This window comes from Podarcis vaucheri, assembly GCF_965113315.1.
Source record: "Podarcis vaucheri genome assembly, chromosome: 7".
Classification (NCBI taxonomy): Eukaryota; Metazoa; Chordata; class Lepidosauria; order Squamata; family Lacertidae; genus Podarcis; species Podarcis vaucheri.
This window is the reverse complement of record NC_138765.1, coordinates 51,986,665-52,004,674: the sequence shown is the minus strand read 5'-3', so window position 1 is coordinate 52,004,674 and position 18,010 is coordinate 51,986,665. Positions and strand designations below refer to the sequence as shown.

General features: G+C 52.5%; 1 protein-coding gene and 1 long non-coding RNA gene across 3 annotated transcripts; one reads left to right on the top strand and one right to left on the bottom strand.

Moving 5' to 3' along the window:
* Positions 1-50: 50 nt before the first annotated feature.
* Positions 51-15,804, bottom strand: DBNDD1 (dysbindin domain containing 1). 2 transcript variants are annotated; one of them, XM_082233323.1, is made up of 5 exons: positions 15,623-15,804; positions 7,571-7,723; positions 7,005-7,145; positions 3,658-3,850; positions 51-3,555 (listed from the first exon to the last, which is right to left on the bottom strand). In XM_082233323.1, exons 1-4 carry the CDS (start codon positions 15,651-15,653, stop codon positions 3,681-3,683), a joined length of 495 nt encoding a protein of 164 aa, XP_082089449.1. In that variant the 5' UTR covers positions 15,654-15,804; the 3' UTR covers positions 51-3,555; positions 3,658-3,680. The 2 variants fall into 2 exon arrangements, with proteins under 2 accessions (XP_082089449.1, XP_082089448.1); XM_082233322.1 differs by having other exon boundaries at positions 51-3,850; positions 15,623-15,788.
* On the top strand, positions 8,053-11,875 carry LOC309538070. Its single transcript, XR_014222097.1, has 2 exons — positions 8,053-8,659; positions 11,592-11,875. It is a non-coding gene; the product is annotated as an uncharacterized lncRNA (long non-coding RNA).
* Positions 15,805-18,010: the final 2,206 nt, after the last annotated feature.

Genomic DNA, 18,010 nt, shown 5'->3' with positions numbered 1-18,010 from the left:
GTGGGTTTGTTTGTTTCCTTGCTTCATAAGAACAAAGCAAAACAACAGAAAAAGCAATGATTTTGCTTTAATGGTTCAGACTACATTGCCAGGACACACCCTGTGATCTATTGCTGGGTCTGTTCCACAGCTTTAGAGGCCACTGCTGTCTGACTCCAGGAGTTGGGGGACAGCAATAAATCATAACTGGGCACATTCAAACTTCAAACCCCAAGTGCAGAAACCTGGATTATACACGTCTGTTGGGTGAATGACAAGACAGTGGTGTTCAGGGCATCATCAAGGTCAGACCTGGGTCTGCACGGTCGATTGGGCAGTTTTCCGGCTCATGGCACCAACAAGTGGGTTGTGTGACAGAGTCAAAGCTACAGCCCAGCCCCAAGAACAGCAAAGGACACGTTGGGTCATCGTTAGGTGATATCCAGCACACTTCTGATTGGCTCCTATAAAAGCTGTAGTTCTGCCTCAGCCAGAGCAACTGAGACTTTGTTTTGCCAGCTCTTACACCTGGCCCAATGAGAGGCCAAGAGCTGGGCAAGAAGTATCTGGAAGTGCCACCTCCTGCCTTCCTGACCCCTGTTCATTGTGTGCCTGCAGAAAAGCTCTGGTTGGTCCTCTGTGCCCAGGTGAATACTGTTGCGTGTGCTGAGCATTGCAGAGGCAGCAAAGGAGCCCCCAGCCAAGCAACTGGCTGGACCTGTTGGCATGAGGAAGGAGGGCGCGAGAGAATGGTATGGGTCATTCTAGCTGCTGCTCCTAGAAAATTTGGTTCTGTGGCTTTAAGAAACCCTGATTGCTGTGAAGGACAGCCTCCAGCTCCAGGGGTGATCTGTCAGGCTTATTGAGGCTGACTTCTCCCACCTGCGCACAATGCAAGGCCACAGAAATTGTGCTTTGCCAAGAGTGAGCAACTCAGAGGTGAGTCTCCAAGCATGAAGGGGCTGGACTTGATGGAAACATGAACTCACCACCTGGAAGAGCTTTGTGGCCTTTGCCTTCAAGTGGCCTTGATGCTGTCACTGTGCCAAGTGACAAAAAAGGAAGCGCGCCAGGGAAGTCTGTCCTGGCCAAGCAGAGCTGTGTGGCCTTGGCTCCCCTGCTCCCCTTGCCTCTGAGCCTCTGTAATTGTGCTGATCTGGTGGTATCCCTGCTGCAGCATCCTGCCTCCACTTTGGCCAACAAAGCTGACTGTTCCTCAGATCATAGCAAGGATGAAACCAGCCTCACATCCTCCAGAAGAGGCTGCTTTTCGGTGAGGTCCCTCTTCTTCCACAAGCCCCAGTTAGATCCAGCTTAAATTGGCACAGAGACTCGGGGTTCCAGGGTTGGCTTCAGGTTCCTGTGTTATAAACAACAAACTGGGTTTCGTGAACTGGAAGGGTGTGGATGCACTTGAGAGCATCCTTGCAAACAGCTGAATTTGGCTGTGGAAGCAAAGGATCAACTTGGGAAGCAGGCAGCTGTTGTTCTCCCTGAGCCCCCTCTCGGCACATGCACACACACATTCCCTGGTGGCTCATATGTCATCTGGGCATCATGATACACCAGCATTTCCACTTCAGCTGGCTGCGAGATCGGCTTGTGCTGCAATCAGCAGATGCTTATCCGTTAAGCCGTGAAACTCTGGACAGGCCTCAGAATCCTCGTCATCTACGCTCTGCGCTCCACAGTGGGGCTTGAAAGTTTATCTCCTCTGGCGTGGCAGGCAAAGTGGAGAGGGCTGAGGGCTGTGCATTTTTGAATTCCCAAAGAGGAGGAAGGAGGGCATCTGCAGCTCCATTTGTCTTGACACAAATCCCTCTTGCCTTAAGATGCCAGCATTTTGCTGCAGAGGATGGAGGCTGCTGCTTGCTACAGACTCATCCCAGGAATGCATGAGAAGATTTTGTCGCCCTCTGATCTGTTTGGCAAGGAAACTGGCTTTAAACTAAGGCCCAGACCACCTCTCTTAGTGGCTGTAAAGAAATGCAGCATTCCCTTCACCCATGGCTACTGTGGTGTCTCAGGCTGTGGAGCCTCTAACCCCCCCCCACTCCCTCCCCCAGAAAGATGCAGTCACCCAGAACAGGGCTGTGCAGTTACTCTGTAGGCTTTGGGGCTTGTGCAGTGCCCCCATCTCTGTTGGAGGTCCGGAGAGTCAGTGTGGTTGATAGATTAGAGGGCTGGGCTGAGCTCCGGCCTGTGGTCCCACCTAACTGAATGGCCTCAGCTGCAAGTCGCCACCTCTCAGCCTCCGGTTCAATGTCACTGACAGACATGTTTCAATAGCAAACCCAGTAAGGACTGCGGCACATTTGCAAAGTGAATGGAGCAACATGATTTGAATGGTGTAGGGCTGGGACAGAGAAGCTGCTGCTCCTGCCCCATCCTGGCTTTCCCATCCTGAGAAGGAGAGGGGGGGAGAGAGGGGATGCAACCCTCTGGGTCTAGCTAACTGGGTGCCAACAGCAGGTGCCCAGTCTGCCAAGTGGCAACACCAAGTGGCTGACCAGCCCTGGTGAGGAAGGTAAGGTAAACTGGGCTCCCAAACTTTCTGAGGCCCAAAAACCTCAATAGGGTACAAGAGGGTGTGTAATCCTTGGGAGGAGCCTGTGCTGAAGGGGACCCCAGAGACTGAACTAACTCCCTTGTCCCTGCTACAAGGGCATTCAGGCACCAGAGTGCCACCACTAGGGAAAACATAAGCTGGGTCCAGCACTTGGCTGAGAGCTTCTGGTTTAATGCACAACAGGGCAAGAAGCAGTCTCAGCAGAGTGCCTCTTTCCACTGGCACAAAGAGGCCTCCCCAGTTCACAAGGGGACGTACCATAGGACGGGCTTAGCTGCTCAATTCAGTCCTGCTCCTTCCTGGCTTCCAAGCAGTTGTTTGTCACCCTCGCCGGCCGTGGAGGGAGCTCTTCCTCCTCATGAGAATGCACAGAGTTGCAGGAGGAGAATCGTGCAGCTGCCCTGAGGCTGAGCCAGGCCAAGCCTGTGGATGCTGTGTGCTAAGAAGACCGAAACCCCAAAGCAGCAGCTGGGAGTTAAGGCCACTGGGAAGAAAATGTGCTTTCGGAAGTGAGGGCTGGTTCCACCCTTTCCCAGCAGGTCCTCCTGGCAGCTGGACTTTTGGCTTCACCACATATCCTGGAAGTGTTGTAGAAATGGTTCTGAGTTTCCCCCAGGTTCCTTTGGTATAACAAGCTTCCTTTCCCTGGCTGAGACGCTGCCTCCCATCACCCCCAGCATTGCTCAAGGCACGTGGCTGAAGAAGGGGAGCTTTTTCTCTATTGCTGTGTGCTTCAAGCCGCTCTCCCTCTCCCGTTTCTACTCGTCCCCAGCAAGGTAGCCTCTTGTTGGTGTGTCCATCGCCACAGGCTTTGTTGAGAAGGTAGCAGCAGAAGGTTCAAAAGTGCCTAAAGGAAACAGGGCCGCAGCCGTCTTCCCTAGACGTGGCATCTGCTGCCTGGTGTTGATGGCAATGCAGAGAAGGTCCTGATGGGCAAATGTAACTCATGGCCGGGGGCTAAGCGAAATGATTTTTACACAACCAGCAAGACTGGCAAATGTCTTGACCTGGGAGGGAGGAAGGGAGGCAGAGGAGGAGGCAGAATGAATGTCTCTTAAGGTCACAAATTGCTTGGAATTTGTGGTTAGTGCAAGAGTGAGTGTTGGCACCTTGGTCTGGCTTCTGGCTCTCGTTATTCTTCTTTCGGCTTCTCCACAGTAAGGAAAGTGTCTGCTTTGCTGGCCTGGAGCTCCGAGTCACTGAGGTGCTTCTTCTCCCGGCCCTGATCACCTTTTGACCTCGTCCAGGATGGGGAGCGCAGGTAGCCGGCCCGGGGGTTAGGGTGGGGGTGGGGGTGCAGACCTATGCCGAGAGAAAGAAAGGCAGGTCGGGACTGACCAGCACACCTGGTTGCTTCCTCACACCGACAGACCTTTCGTTAGGACTGCCGTATGTCCGGAATTTCCCAGACATATCTGGGGATTTTTCCACCCAAAATAGCGTCCAGGCAGAGTTTTCAGAAATTGTTTAGAATGTCTGGGAAAATCCGGGTATATGACAGCCTACACTGGAAGTGTTGGGTTGTTGTTGTTGTTGCAAATTCCCTATTTTAAAAAGCTCAAAACTTTCTTTCTTTTTTGGAGATTTTGCAAAAATCAGGGCTCAGCCACACTTTCGTCTGCCCATATTCTGATTGCATTGTGTACCAACTAATTCCCCCAGGTCTAAGAGCTTCGCCATTGTTCTGTGGCTGTGCCTTGAGAAAAATCCATTGTACCCATTGACTCAATAGCTCGGTAAGCAACATCTCTCTTCGGATTTTCTATGCATCTGAGAAGATCCAGTTCAGTGGGTAAGAACTGATTTTCACAAGGCACAGCTGCAGAACAATGAGAAAACCTCTCGGACCCTGGGGATTTACCGTATTTTTCCATGTATAACACGCCCCCATGTATAAGATGCCCCCTATTTGGGGGGACTCCAAATTAAGAAAATGGAAAATGGCAGCCAGTTGCCAGCAGCCCTTCTCACAGCCACCAATCATCAGCACTATCGCCACTGAGAATCTCCTGCTCGCAGCTGCGACCAATCGCCCAACCCCACTCTGCACTACCCAAGTATAAGACGAGGGAAATTTTAAAGCTAATTTTTAAATTAAAGACCCTCGTCTTATAGACGGAAAAGTACGGTAATCGGGGCACAATGCAATCAAAATACAAGTCAAGTTTGGGCGAGCCCTTAATTTGTGACCCATCTTTCCACATACTGGGTATCAAAGGCAGCTATCTGAAGCAATGTACAATAAAAACAAAACAAATATCCAAAGCAGATAAAACAACAGCAGAGCAGAAGAGAAGCAGATTAAAACAGTAACCAACTTAAAATTCTCAGTGAGAAACACAAAGTCCTCCCGCTCCGGCGAGGGGCAGCTAGTCATGCGCAACGCCAGCTCCCAGCTGTGTCCACATCAAAGGACACATCCAGCTAGTTCCGTGGGGCCTTGATGAACAGCTCACGTGGGTCTCCCTTGCTGTACTTGTGGCCTGTGCAGCCAATACATTTTGCAAGGCCTGCTCAAAATCGAATAAGCTCCCTTTCCAGACGCAGCCTCCCAGTGAAAGAGGGAGGACTTTGAGCCCCGCATTTTCTGTGAAGAAGCAGAACAGAGGTGTGGGATCCACTGGGTGTTTTTGGCAGATCCCCTGAGAGTCTGCTCACCTCATTCTGTGTGATGCATACACATGATGGCCGATAATAACAAATCAAAAAGCCGACCTGCAGCCTGGATTTCCCTCCCTGCCTCTTCTTGTCTGCTGAGAGTGCAGGGAACTCTCCTCATTAATTCCACTCACACTTTCCCACCAAGGAGGCTGATCTGCATTTCCACTCCATCTGTGTCACTGGGATGCAGCTGCTGCCTCTGCAGACACCATCGCAGACACCCTCTTCATACCCCTCTCAGCACAGCTGCTCATCGTGCCATTGCTCTGGGAGGGGCAGGAGAAGAGGGCCTGGAATCATGGGGTGGGGGAGCCCTCCCTCCTCCCTACACACACAGCGCACAAGCCCTCCCTAGAGCAATAGCTTGTGCATCATCCTCAAGCAGATAATGAGGACATCATCACTCTGAGGAGAACCAGCTTGCCCCAGGGAGAAGCTTGATATTTTCCACAATCAAAGAGAACATCCTCTAAGCCAAAGTGTCTCCCTTTCTGAGACACCTGTCAAATGCTATCTGTTTTCTGAGACTCTTGGCACAGCTGGGCTGCTTAATGAGGCGCACACACCCCCCTACCGGCATGCTTGATTAAGCAGATTTCACACTGTCACTCCATGCTTAGGTTCCTTATCATCACAGGTGGGGTTGATTGGCTCAGGTGACCTTTCTGCCGCAGCAGCTCTGCCTGGGGTGACGTGCAAGCCCCACAAGGCAGTTGCCAGGCACTCTTCCCCCCCACCACTGCCCTAGTCTTTGTGCCCTAGATCTTGCCTAGCTGATTAAAAGTATCTTACTCTGTTTGCAATCCTGTTCCCACTTAACTGGGAGTAAGCACCATAGAACTCAGTGGGACTTACCTCTGGCTAGAGATGGATAAGATTACGCTGCAAGAATTGGGCCTCATAGACTCACTCTTGTGCACTGAACATCGGCAGTTTTTTTAAAAGTAATTTTGAGAATTAGATGCATGACAAAAAAGAAATTAGGGCACCTGAGTACAGAAACATACTTTGCGGAGCCGTAAGGCACCATACAGAGTTGCCATTTTGCAACTGAATATGCTTCAGGTTGAAGGCAACAGATCTCAGGGTGTACATCTGATGCTTAGGCCCTTTGTGGCTTCATGTCTGAACTGCTTCTTGTTAAACTTAAAGCCTGGGGAGGGGAACAAGAGATCAGAATTATACTGAAATCAATAAAATCCTACCGAATGGGGTAACAACATTAATCCCGGCCAGCAGGAACTATGGTATAAAAAGGAAAGCATTCTAAGAAGCTGCAGAAACGGCAACTTTCTTTGTGGTTAGAAAATTTTCTAGGATCAAAACTGGAGAGCAGAGTCGCCTCTCCAGATAGGCTTCTCCTAAGTAATCTCACACTTGCAAGTGAGATTACTAGAGGGTGGGGTGGGTGGAAAGGTGTCAGCTGACACCCCCCCCCCCCAGGATAAGGCACTTGCTTAGCTGCTTTGCAAAGCCAATTTATATGACACTGCCTCTGCCCACATGCCTAGCAGGATGAGTGCCACCTTGATCATTTGATCTGTAGCTGTTGGCTCGACCCAGCAGTCTCATCTTGCGCTCTTTTGTCAAGGATGATAGGAGTTGTAGTCCAGCAACATTTCAAGGCCCACAGCTTGCTGATCCCTCTTTTGAATCCCAACATGTTTCTCCCCCAGCCTTTGGAGCTATCTTAGGTCTATGCAGATGTATGCAGTTGGAATTGACTAATTAGTTCCTCCATTTTAAAGCTTGCATAATTAATTGGTTTAAGATTCAATCGAGAGACCATGCTTACCAGCAGGGGATTCATTGCCTGTATTCTCATCGTCGGAGTCAGCAAAGACCTCCGCCAGCTCCTGGTCAGACATGTCTGTAAGCTCAGTTAGGTCCAGAAGGTCAAAGTGCACCTCGAGGGAGGAGACGCTGCTCAAAGGCTCTGCGGAGACAAGATGTCAGTGAGAACCATGACCGGTTAGGCAGTGTGGGAACAGATGAGAAGGCTCTCTGATAGGGTCAGTTGTCCTGGACTCGGACATGCCCTCCCCACACTGCAGATGGTCTGCAAACTGAGGCCTGAGAGGGAACACTGGCGGGTTAATGGCAGAGGCAAGATTTGAGCCAGGGACTTTCCTGGTTCCGTAGCTCAGCCTTTTAGCCTCTGCACTTTAAATGAATGCAAAGTATGCTTCTTATTTGTGGTCAGCTCCCCGATGGGCCTTTCTGCAGCTCCCAGGAGATGCAGCTGTAAGGGAGTCCAGGGTCTCAGGGGGAGTTGCTGAGCTAGGCTAGGGGCCCAGAAAGCTCTTTGCCTTCTCCTACAGCCAGCAGAGAGCCAACTCCTTCCTTCTAGGTTTTACTTACGCCTGCGCTCCGCAACCTGCAGCAGCCCAGAAGTGGGGATTGGGATCCCTCCTTCTTCCTCAGCAGGGGGGCTGTGGGGCTCTTCCACCAGTCCATGTATGGGTACAATAATGGGGGCCAGCCGCTCTGGCGTTTGGGCCCCTTTAATCAGCTCTGAAACGACAAAGGGTTGCATCTGCTTACAGGAGACATGGTAGGAGAGCAGAGGGAGAATCACTCCCCACAGACCCACCCAGCATCAGCATCCCTTTTCAGTTCAGGTGGATACAGTCAGGCTTGGTGGCCAACAGGTAGGAGAGGCCTGTTTCCCATCCAAGCCCCCCCCCCCAATTGGCATGAAGGAAGCTGGGTGGGACTGCCCTTTGTTTCTGCAGCGAATTCTGGGAACAGACCCCTAAACTGACACCAGCCTGGATGGCTACTGGCCACGGTGGTTCTGCCTCCGCAGTCTGAGGCTGTAATCCCTCTGAAGACCACTTGCACTCAGGTTCTGCTTGAGGGTTTCCCACAGGCACATCACTGGCCACTGTGAGAACAGGATGCTGGACTAGATGGGCCAGTGGCCTGTTCCAGCAGGTTTTTCTAATGCTTCTCTGTTCTTAAACTCCAGCTCCTTATCCAGGCCACTCCTACAACCTATTCATGGCAGATGAGAAACCAAGGAACGATTTCCACCCCCTGCTTCTACCAAAGCTCAGATGTTGGGTCGCCGTTCAGCTGAGCTACAGCATTCCTCTTTTCTTTGGCTCTCCATTTTTGCATTTCTTCACCCTCCTGTACTGAATTCGGCTGCAGGGATTAATCCAGCCTGCCGCGTCAACCCTGTCTAGCTGCAACTTGGCTGTCTCCCGTGTGTGTGTGTGTGTGTGTGTGTGTGTGTGTGTGTTATCCCCTCCTTGCATCTAGCAGAGACTGGCACCATGTCAAAAACGTCTCCCACGGTTCTTCCACTTAAACATCAGCTTAAGATATTTGCTGTTGCTCTTCCTGCAGGTTCCTCCTGCGGCCTCACTCCTTAATAGCTTTCTGTTCGACTCCAAGCCCTTAACCAAGCCTCTGCCAACCAAAGGCCTTCCAGATTCATGGGTGGTAAGTCTGTCAGTGGCTCCTAGCCACGATGGCCATGCTCTGCCTCCACAGTCAGAGGCAACCTGCTTCTGAACAGGAGTTGCTGGGGATCAAAGTGAGGAGAGGGCTCTTGGGCTCAGCTCCTGCTTGAGGGTTCCCCACTGGCATCTGGGTAGCTACCATGAGAAAAGGACACCTGGATTTACATCCATACATATAAAATTTCATATGGAAATCTGTGCCCTCTTTTTTACGTAATTGGATTGCCAGCCTGCAATACCCCTGTGGTCTTTGTCCTCTCATCTTCCCTTCCTATTTCCCTCTTTACATGGCTCCCGTTCAGGCCAAGCCAAGTCAAACAGATGTACTTCTGTGGGCTCATGGTCTTAGAATCATAGAATTGTAGAGTTGGAAGGGACCCGGAGGATCGTCTGAGTCCCACCCCCTGCAATGCAGGAATAGGCAGCTGTCCTATACGAAGGTTACCAGGTTTTTTAAATGAATCCAGGGACACTTATTGTTTGCTATGTACATGTGAATGCTGAGAAAGCTGTAAATCTGGGGACTGTCCCCGGGAAATGGGGACATCTGGTAACCTTATCCTATACCGGGATCGAACCTGCGGTCTTGGCATTATCAGCACCATGCTCTAACCAACTGAGATATCCAGGCTTCAAAGCATCATTGTGCAGCTTTCTTCCAGGGTGGGCACCCCAAACTGAAAAAGGGGGTAAATGAGCAAAGCTGCACAATATGCCAAAAGAGGCTCTTTGCAGCTGTGAGGCTGTTAACAAAGGGGCTGTGTTTGCAAAGGCAGACACCTGATACACCCCTCCCTACCCCTTGTTTCCTTCCTTCTCCTTGCCCTTTCTTCTGTTTGCTCAGCCTTGGATGAAGAGCTCATCCAGGAAAGGGAGAGGGAGCCTTATCTCCCCCTTCCCCAGTACTAAGCACCCCCTGCCTCATAACTCTAAAAGGACTCCTAGAGCTACCCAGAGAGGTGTGGGACAAAACAGGAAGAGCAGCAGCTGGCTTTGCCTGAAGAGCGGCAAAGGAAGAAAGGTTGGCACTTTCTCCCAGGGCAACTTACAGATGGGTACCAAGAACCTGGGGCTCCTGCTAAGGAACCAGCTGCTGCTGGGAGTTGCAATGACAAAAGACTGGTCTGTTTGAGAGCAGGCCGGCAGGCAGACCCAGAACAAAGGCTGGTCTGTCAGGAGGAAGGAAGATGCCACCAGAGCTACTGTCCTGACTGTGAGCCATGGGCTGTGTGTGCTCAGATGTCGCCCCACTGACCCCATACTCCATGGCCATCAGTTTTGTACCCAAGGGGTGGAAGACATGCCAGCAGCCTTGGCTTCTGTATGTGCAGGTAATCTCAGCAATGCAATTGCACAAGAGTCTAGAACAGTCACACAATGAGAGACTCTGAGCCAGCAGCCTTCCCCAACCTGATTCCCTCCAGCTGTTTTGGTGCATGATTCCCATCAGCAGCACTGGCTGGGGATGATGAGAACTGTGGTCCAAAGCAGCTGGAGGGCACCAGGCTGGGGAAGGCTGCTGTAGTAAATCCTATTCTTTGGTGTTCCCTGTAGGTCATAGCTCAGGTTTCCCCAGATGCTCTGATGAGACGTTCACTTTGCCCAGTGTTGGCAGCTAAGTCAGGGGCTTGTTGTGGTACACATGACCCTCCCCAGGTGCCAGGACTTTACATGTGTCCCCCCCCCCCAGAAAGGCTGTGTCTGCACAGTCCACTCATATAAAGGCTTCAGCTAGAGAGACACAGAAAAGCAGAACCTCCGAGCTTGGGAAATCATTCTCCGCCTCGTCCATTGTGCCAAGGCCACACACAGGCACTGCCCCAGCACCATGCCAGCTATCAGGCAACTGGCACCCTACAACAGGGGCACATGAGGTTTGTGCCACAAATGATTGGCAGGCTGGGTCCTACCCGCTCATTAACAGGCAGGATGTTGGTGCTGTTACCCAGAGCATAAATGCAAATCCCCGCTAGCTAAGCATGCATGTTGATGTGCTGGGAAGACCCATGGTCAACGCTGCTCTCGTTTTTCACATCACTCTCCCTCACAAAACTACCCTCCTCCAGCACTTGTGTCCTGAATTTGAGTCCTTCAGCGTACCTTTACATGATTGCAAGTGTGCATGTATGTGTGCACTTCCAGAATTTTGCTGTGGCATCACACTAGAAAAACAAAGTGCTCTTTAATTTCCATGCCTCCTCCTCTCATCCACAGACGTGCAGCAGCAGCGCAATGTGCCCAGCAGGAGGAGGGTGGGGGAGTTAGGCATTGATTCCCAATAGAGATGTACTAGCAGCACTGAATGAAGCAAGGGGCAATATTCCCTAATGGACTGGAGCTAAGGGGAAAGGGAGCCCACAGCCCTTGCTTGCTCCAGGGGCAATGAACCTATTAGCACTGAGCAGAGAGAACAAGAAGTCTCCATTTAGCCAGCTCAAAGCAAGGGCAGTGAAGGGGGGGGGGAATTTCAGTGAGAGCAACATCTTCTTTTCCTGAGCTGCTGACAACATTTGGGGTTTGAGAATGCCTCCCAAACTACGTTGTGAGCAATCAAGCCATGGATCCAAAGCTGCTGCTTCGTCTTCATCTTCTTCTTTGCCAGTTCTGCAGTCAGCATGCTCTGATCTATTTGATTGGGATGATGGGGCCCTGGGGAATACATGGACTAGTGTGGGTAAAAATCTGGTTCTTTTTTAACCTAAGAGTCATGAAGGGGCTTTGGGGGTGCAGCACTACCAGCAGGGGTGATGCTCATTTCAAAGGGGCCCCCAATATCCAAGAGCATCCACTGTCCTTTTCCAACAGTAGAGACAGAACAAACACACTTTTCTCCTAGCCCAAACAGAGCTGTTTACTTAACTGTGTCTGGATTCTGTCCAAACTCTTTGCATTTCATCCAACCCATTCTACAGGTTGCAGAACTCCTTGCTGAGTCAGAATTGCCTGTTTAACCTGCAGCAGCTCGTGGTGATCAGCAGATTCCACCTTACAAACAGCTCCAGTAGGGAATGCTTTTTTCCTCCAGAAAAGAGAAGTACCGGGGCTATGGTTTGTCTTGAAACCCACCCCCATTGGTTTGTTGATTTTGCTGGTTAGTTTTCTGCTTGCATATGTAGTCTGCTTTCGTGGTAAAGTGGCCACCAATGCAACTATTTAAAATCGTCTTAACAACCAATAAAAACCAATCTAAACAAAATTAAGACAGATGTTTAACCAGCTAAGTATTTGGGGATTTGCTGCATCCCAGTAGTAAACAAAATATACTCTGCACATGTTCAGAGGTGCTGAACATGTTCCTCATTCTGCAGCTGAAACCTGGCATGGGAACCATTTTCTGGGCACATCTGGAATTTTGAGGGAGTGCCAATGCCTCTGATCTCTTCTCTCCCTAGAACAGCCCCCATCCCGAGAGACAGAAAGAGTGAAAATGCACACATGTGCACACACGCACACACACGTGTGTTCTGCTTTTCCAAAGGATCTAACTAAAATACGTAATCTGAGCCTTGAAAAACACAGAAGTGAAAGAGGATGTGGGAAAGAGCAACATTCTTCCAACTTCCTCCTTTAGTGCTATAGCTACACACTTTTCAAGGGGGAGAAAGTAGGACCACCCCCCTCACAAATTCATGGGCAATAAGACAGTGAATGGGGGTGGGTAGGCCAAAAGCCTTTGTGGACACCCAAGCAAGACCTCAAGGGTGCCATTGTGCTCATGGGTGCCAAGTTACCAACTCCTGGCTTGTGTATGTGTATTATTATATAGATTAACATGATATTCCAGTCTGGGGGGAAAGGACAACAATTCCCCCCAACTCTTCTTGCTGAGCAGAAGCTGCCAGGATCCTCTTTTCTTTTTTACAGTATTGACTCATCATTAGGCCTTGGTTTCTTTATGAAATATCACTGACATGCTTTTGATTGGCTCAAAACAAACACAGTAGCCCAGACTCAGGAGGTCACTAGTAACAGCCACATCTAAATGTCAGATTTATTTTTCTAAAGGAGGGTGTGCAGTGTTAATAAGGAAATTTTTGGGTCATTCCTGCTGTGGGGGTGGTGGGGCAGGAAAGAAGGGAGATGCTGTGTTAAAGGATATTATTTCTGCTTGCTCCCCAATGGAGCACCATAATTCAAAAATCATTCCTTCATAGTGTGTTTCTATCTCTAACAAAAGAGTCTTAGATAAGGTTTTGTATTCTCATGTGCCTGCTGCTTTTATGATCTCTTCTGCTTCCTCTGAAATGAATGCATATCCTTCCCCATCTACCCCACCAGTCTCCATCTCCCTTCCCTCCCTCTGTTGCCTCTTCTGTGTCAGAAATGTAGGTTGCAGAGCAGGGGCAGGGACAACCTGCGGCTCTCAGGCTCATTGAAAAAACGCTCTGCAAGCCATCAGTTCAGGCCTCTGACAAGAGGGATCTGTTCCTCCCCTGGCAGTCTGCTGGGTGGAGAGGGAGAGGAAGCAAGAAGAGGGGTGTCAGAAAGAGAGAGGAGGGGTGTCAGAAAAAGACGAGGGGGGGGCAGGATGTCAAAAAGACAGAGAGAACAAAGGGTGCCAGAAAGAGACAGTGGTAGGCAGGGGAGGGGGAGAAGGGGCTGCTGGAGACAGAGAGAGGTGGAGAAGAAGGGGTGCCTAAAAGTGAGAGAGAAAATAGGGAGCAGTGGAAAAAATTGATAGCAAGGAGAGAAAGAAAAGGAGATGTCACTGCCCATTTTTGACCTTGGCCCCACCCACTGCTGTTATCTGTTTTGCCAACCAACAGTATATAAACCCTACAGATCACCCTAGGGAAGGAGGCCCTTGCCTTGAGAGAGAGAGAAAAGTTCCTTGCTGCTCCTGCCAATGAATGCCTGGACTCCTCCTGCTCAATATATTCCTCACCTATCTGTGCCAATAGGAGCCTGGTCTGCGCCAGCCCTTGTGTATGTAAAGTGGCCCCCCAGGGCTGGACTCCAGCAGGAGAGGTTCTGCTAACTCCATCTATACTAGAGCCATCCCTGGGTGTCTGATGAAATGCGTCTGGCCAGATCTTGGAATCAGGTTTGAAAATGTGTGCGTGTTTAAATGTTAAAATCATGCCGATGCATTATAAGGCATTAATGTTAAGCATCTGGTTGCCAGATTCAGGAACTGCGTCTTTCTTCTGAGGCTCCTAAATCTGACAACATCCCTAACGGAGAATGTTGAGAGGGAATCCAATTAGGAGAATTTGCTGGTGACTGTTGAGTTGGAAGGACTGGAGCTGTCTGGGGAAATCACCCCAGCTGCTCTGCGCTGGTTGCCCCTTCCCCCTGCACCCCCCTCCCCAATCTACATCCTCCCCACAAAAAGGAGGGAGCCTGCCTACTTCTCTCAACTCCCATCATCTCAGCTCCTCTCCCAGCTGCCTCCTCCAGCATCCTTCCTGCAGCTGAAGGAAGGGGGCTTGGAGGAGTGGGGGGGGGGCGTGTGGAGATTCTCACAACTGCTGCTGACTCATATTATGTGAAAGGCGCTCCAGGTCACCGGGCCTGGACTGATGGAAGCTGCGCGTTTGGTACGGGGAATAAACGACTGGCTGCGGATACTCGAAACAAGAGCTGCCAGGAATCAGGCCAGTCAGAGATGGAAGCCTTTCTATAAATGTGTATGGGGTGGAGTGAGGGGAGGAGGAAGGTAGCAGGGGCCTGAATGAAATTCACGCTTTATCTCTCCAATATTATTCAGCACCCCTTCTCGCCCCCTGCTAGTGGCAAAGAGAGTTGGGGTAAAAGGGCAAGACAGGCATCAATCAGCAGCTCAAGCCCTGGGGAGGGTGCTGATTGAGTTTATTCAGCGAAAAGAGGAAAGAACTCTGCACATGCTCAAGGGCGCTCTTGCGCGAGGCCTATAATGAAAAACAAGCAAAGCGCGGCGAGGTCCTGGGCCAGCTCGCCTCATCCTGAACCCCTGTGAAGCACAAGGGGGCCCTCGTTGCGGGTTCCGATGCTGGCCTGTCTCAGCATCTTCCCAACGGCAGGGCAGCAGCGAGGAGGCGCTTCCCTCCGGCGGCGGAGAACCAGCCTGCCCGCAGGCTTGCCTGGTCAGGGGAAGCTGGTCAGGGCATCGGGCTGCTGGGCTGCCTTTCCTCGCCTGCTGGGCTCCAGATGTGGCACAGGGATGATACCCTCGAGGGGTGCCACAGCTGGGGCAGCTGAGAGACCTTCTGCCTGCTTCTAGGAGGGATAGGGAAGAGATCTTTCTCCAGCTTGGAGCAAAGTGGAGAGGGCGCACACTACTTGCCCTGGGCAAGACCCCTGGAGCTGCTGCCTCCCTCCCGCTCCACGCAAAGCAGCCGGCCAGGCTACTTGCAGCCCCAAGTGCCAAGCAGGCGCCCCGCAAGGCAGCCAGCTCCATCGGTCCCTCCAAGCACGCATCACCCCGGAGCATCTTGCAAAGCGGCAAACGCGACTTCCCCACCGCGCCCAAGGCAGCCACACCCTCCCCGGCCCAGAGGTCCAGACTCCACTCCGGGAGCATTCTGGTCACACCCCACTGCGCGCCCCATCCATCCTCCGCGGACACACTCCGCGGCGCCTCGCCTAAGTTGGGGGCGCGCGGTGGGGATCCCCAATGCGCCCTCCGCCCGAGTCACCACCAACTAAGAGCGATGCCCCCCTAGCCACCGGCCTGGTGATCCCTATGATTCGCGGCCGGGAACTGGTCAGTCCACTTGGGGACCCTTCCTGGCCAGCGCGGGGAGGGAGAGGATGGCGGCCCCGTCCAACTGCCCCCTTGGAGCGTCCGAGGCGCCCTCCTGCCCGTCTGGGCAGCCCCTGCGCAGCAGCGCCCGCTGCAGGCGAGACGGTGCCCCTCACCGCGGCATCGGGGCGGCGGCCCCACTTGCTCCAGCGATCCACCAAGGGAGGGAGCGAGGGCGCCCGCTAGGGCTGCGTCCCCCGTCGCGAGCGGCACACTTACCCGGGGTGGCGGCCCCTCCCGGCCCCTCCATGCGTCCGGGCTGCTGCAGCCGCTGCGTTCGTGCGCTCCTCCGCCTGACGAGCCGTCGCCGCCTCCGTGCGCGCCGCTCTGGTCACTGCACCAGCCGCGCCAGCAGCCCGAGCGCTCATCGCCGGGGAGGAGCAGGAGCGGGCCCGACCGGCCGGTTCGGGCGGGGGGCGAGGCAGGAAGGCAGGCGCAGCAGAGCAGCGGCGGCCGCGGCAGCCCCCCACCTCGGCCGTCGAGGAGCGCCGCTAGGCACTGGCCGAGGGGAGGGGGAGGGGGCGGGGTGCGCAGGAGGCGGCCGCGCCAGCGAGCGAGTGGCCCGCCCGCCGGTCCGCACACCACCGGCTCACCCAGCGGGCTGCTGGGCTGACTTGGGCGTTCGGCTCCCTCCGGAACCTTCCCCGACCGCCTCGCGAAATCGGAGCCCTGGAACGTCGAAAAGGCGAGCGCCCCTGAGCACGTGCAGAGTTCCCGGCGCAATCCGCATCCCGCTGAAGTCAGGGGAAGGGACCTTCTGGGTGGCAGGCTTGCAGCGGGGCCGCGGGACCCAGGGCCAGGGAGGATCAGAGACAGAGGCCTCCTTCAGAGAGGCGGGGAGAGGGCGCTGCGCGGCCTTCACTCCTTTCTTGTGAGGACCCCGGAAGCCACACAGCCCTTAGTCTGACCCAGAACCATAGCCTTGTTTTGACATTCTTATGGGGAAGTCTGTTGCTAAGAAGGAAAAACCTCCAGTTTCAGGGACAGTCTACCAGAGCATTTCAGTTGCTGGGTGGGGCAACAGCAGAGGAGGACTGGGAGTTGTGGGTTTGAGGATGGAACGAGGATGATGCCTGGTGGGCATCAGACTGAGCACTGCAAGAAATTCATAGAGAATAAGGCTATCCAGGACTGCTGATGATGGCCGTGTACAGGATCAGATGCAGCTGATAGGAGTCACAGGTGGGGAGACAGCTCCTGTTGTACTTATGTTCCACTTCTGGGCTTCCCATTGGGGCACCTGGCTGGCCACTGTGAGAACAGGATGTGGGAGTAGATGGGCCTTTGGTCTCATCCAGCAAGGCTCCTATTACGAATTTACTGCACCCCCAATAAATCTTTGGGCTCCCTAGGACAGCACCACTTCTCTGTGTAGACATTAAGAACCGTCTGTCTCCCACCAGGCTCAGTATCCCTGGGGAACCAGCAAGCCCAGATGGAGATTTGCTTTTCTTTTTTTTTCTGGAAGAGCCACAGAGAAGCTTCTTTCTCATCAGTCGCGCTTTGCACCTCCCATGTCCCCAGTGGGGAGTGCAGAGAAGCTGGCATCTCTGCCAGCTGAGCTGCACTAGGCTTTTATTCCAGTCTCTGGCTACAAAACCTCCATTTTCTTTATCCCACCCCACTCTACTCCATCCCACCCCCAAGCAAGAGCTTCTAAAAACAGATCCAGGCGCGAATCCAAGCGGAAAGCCCCAATTAAGCAATGCCAACAGGAGAAACCCCCTGGCTGTTGTCTTCCTGGAACAAGGTATCTGTGCAGGACCGAAGCACAAGGCAGAAGTCTAAACACTGCTCTAGCAGGCTCAGGGTGAAAGCGAATAGTGGGAATCAATGTGCCATAGGCAATGCAGAGCATCCTAAGCTAGGCAACTGGGTCCCAATGTTTCCTGGAATCCAGCCTCTGTCAGAAATCCTTTAGTTCCACCATAGAATAAATACAAATCAAATAACTCAATAAAATAATGGTTGATTAGTTGACCCTTCAGGTGCACTCTGCACACTGTCAGAAGTGCTCTCCACATAGCTGTGTGAAGCAGCAGGCCACCCTTTTTCACTGGTGGGGTCATTTTGCTTGCTTACCCGTTTCCTTCCTTCTCACCACATGAATCTCAAGAAATGTTACTCGCTTAGGGTCAAGACCAGCCTCCCCCAGCTTGGATCCTCTAGATATATTGACCTGCAACTCCTGTCAACTCCAGCCAGCACAGCTGTGCTCCCATCACCCCCAGCATCCTGCAGCTCTGCTGGCTGGAGGTGATGGGAGCTTTAAACCAGGTTTGGAAAGGTTGGCTAATGCAGGAGCTGCATGTTCCTGGCCTCTCTGGGGAGGTCCAAGTGGTCCATCCTGTGTACAGTACACAAATAGCTTCTACCATCAGTACCAGAGGGAACAATGCCATGACAGACGACCCCCCCCCCCGTGGGCTAGGGGTGCACAGGTGTACAGAGCCTCTTAGCCTGTGCAACCAAGCAATTAGGTAGAGGATGGGGCTTCTGGGTAATTAACACAAGGCCCTTGGGGTCAAGGCTAAATGTGAGGCCATTGTTTCACCCTTGGAGTTAAAAAAAACTTCCAGAGCTCAGCAGGCAAAGCTGAGGAGGCCT

Excerpts from the sequence above, each read along its gene's own strand:
- DBNDD1 (XM_082233323.1), bottom strand. The coding sequence starts at position 15,653 with ATGGAGGGGCCGGGAGGGGCCGCCACCCCGG. Across the intron at positions 7,724-15,622 it reads GGGAGGGGCCGCCACCCCGG|AGCTGATTAAAGGGGCCCAA; the intron begins GTAAGTGTGCCG and ends TTGTCGTTTCAG. Across the intron at positions 7,146-7,570 it reads GCAGGTTGCGGAGCGCAGGC|AGCCTTTGAGCAGCGTCTCC; the intron begins GTAAGTAAAACC and ends TTGTCTCCGCAG.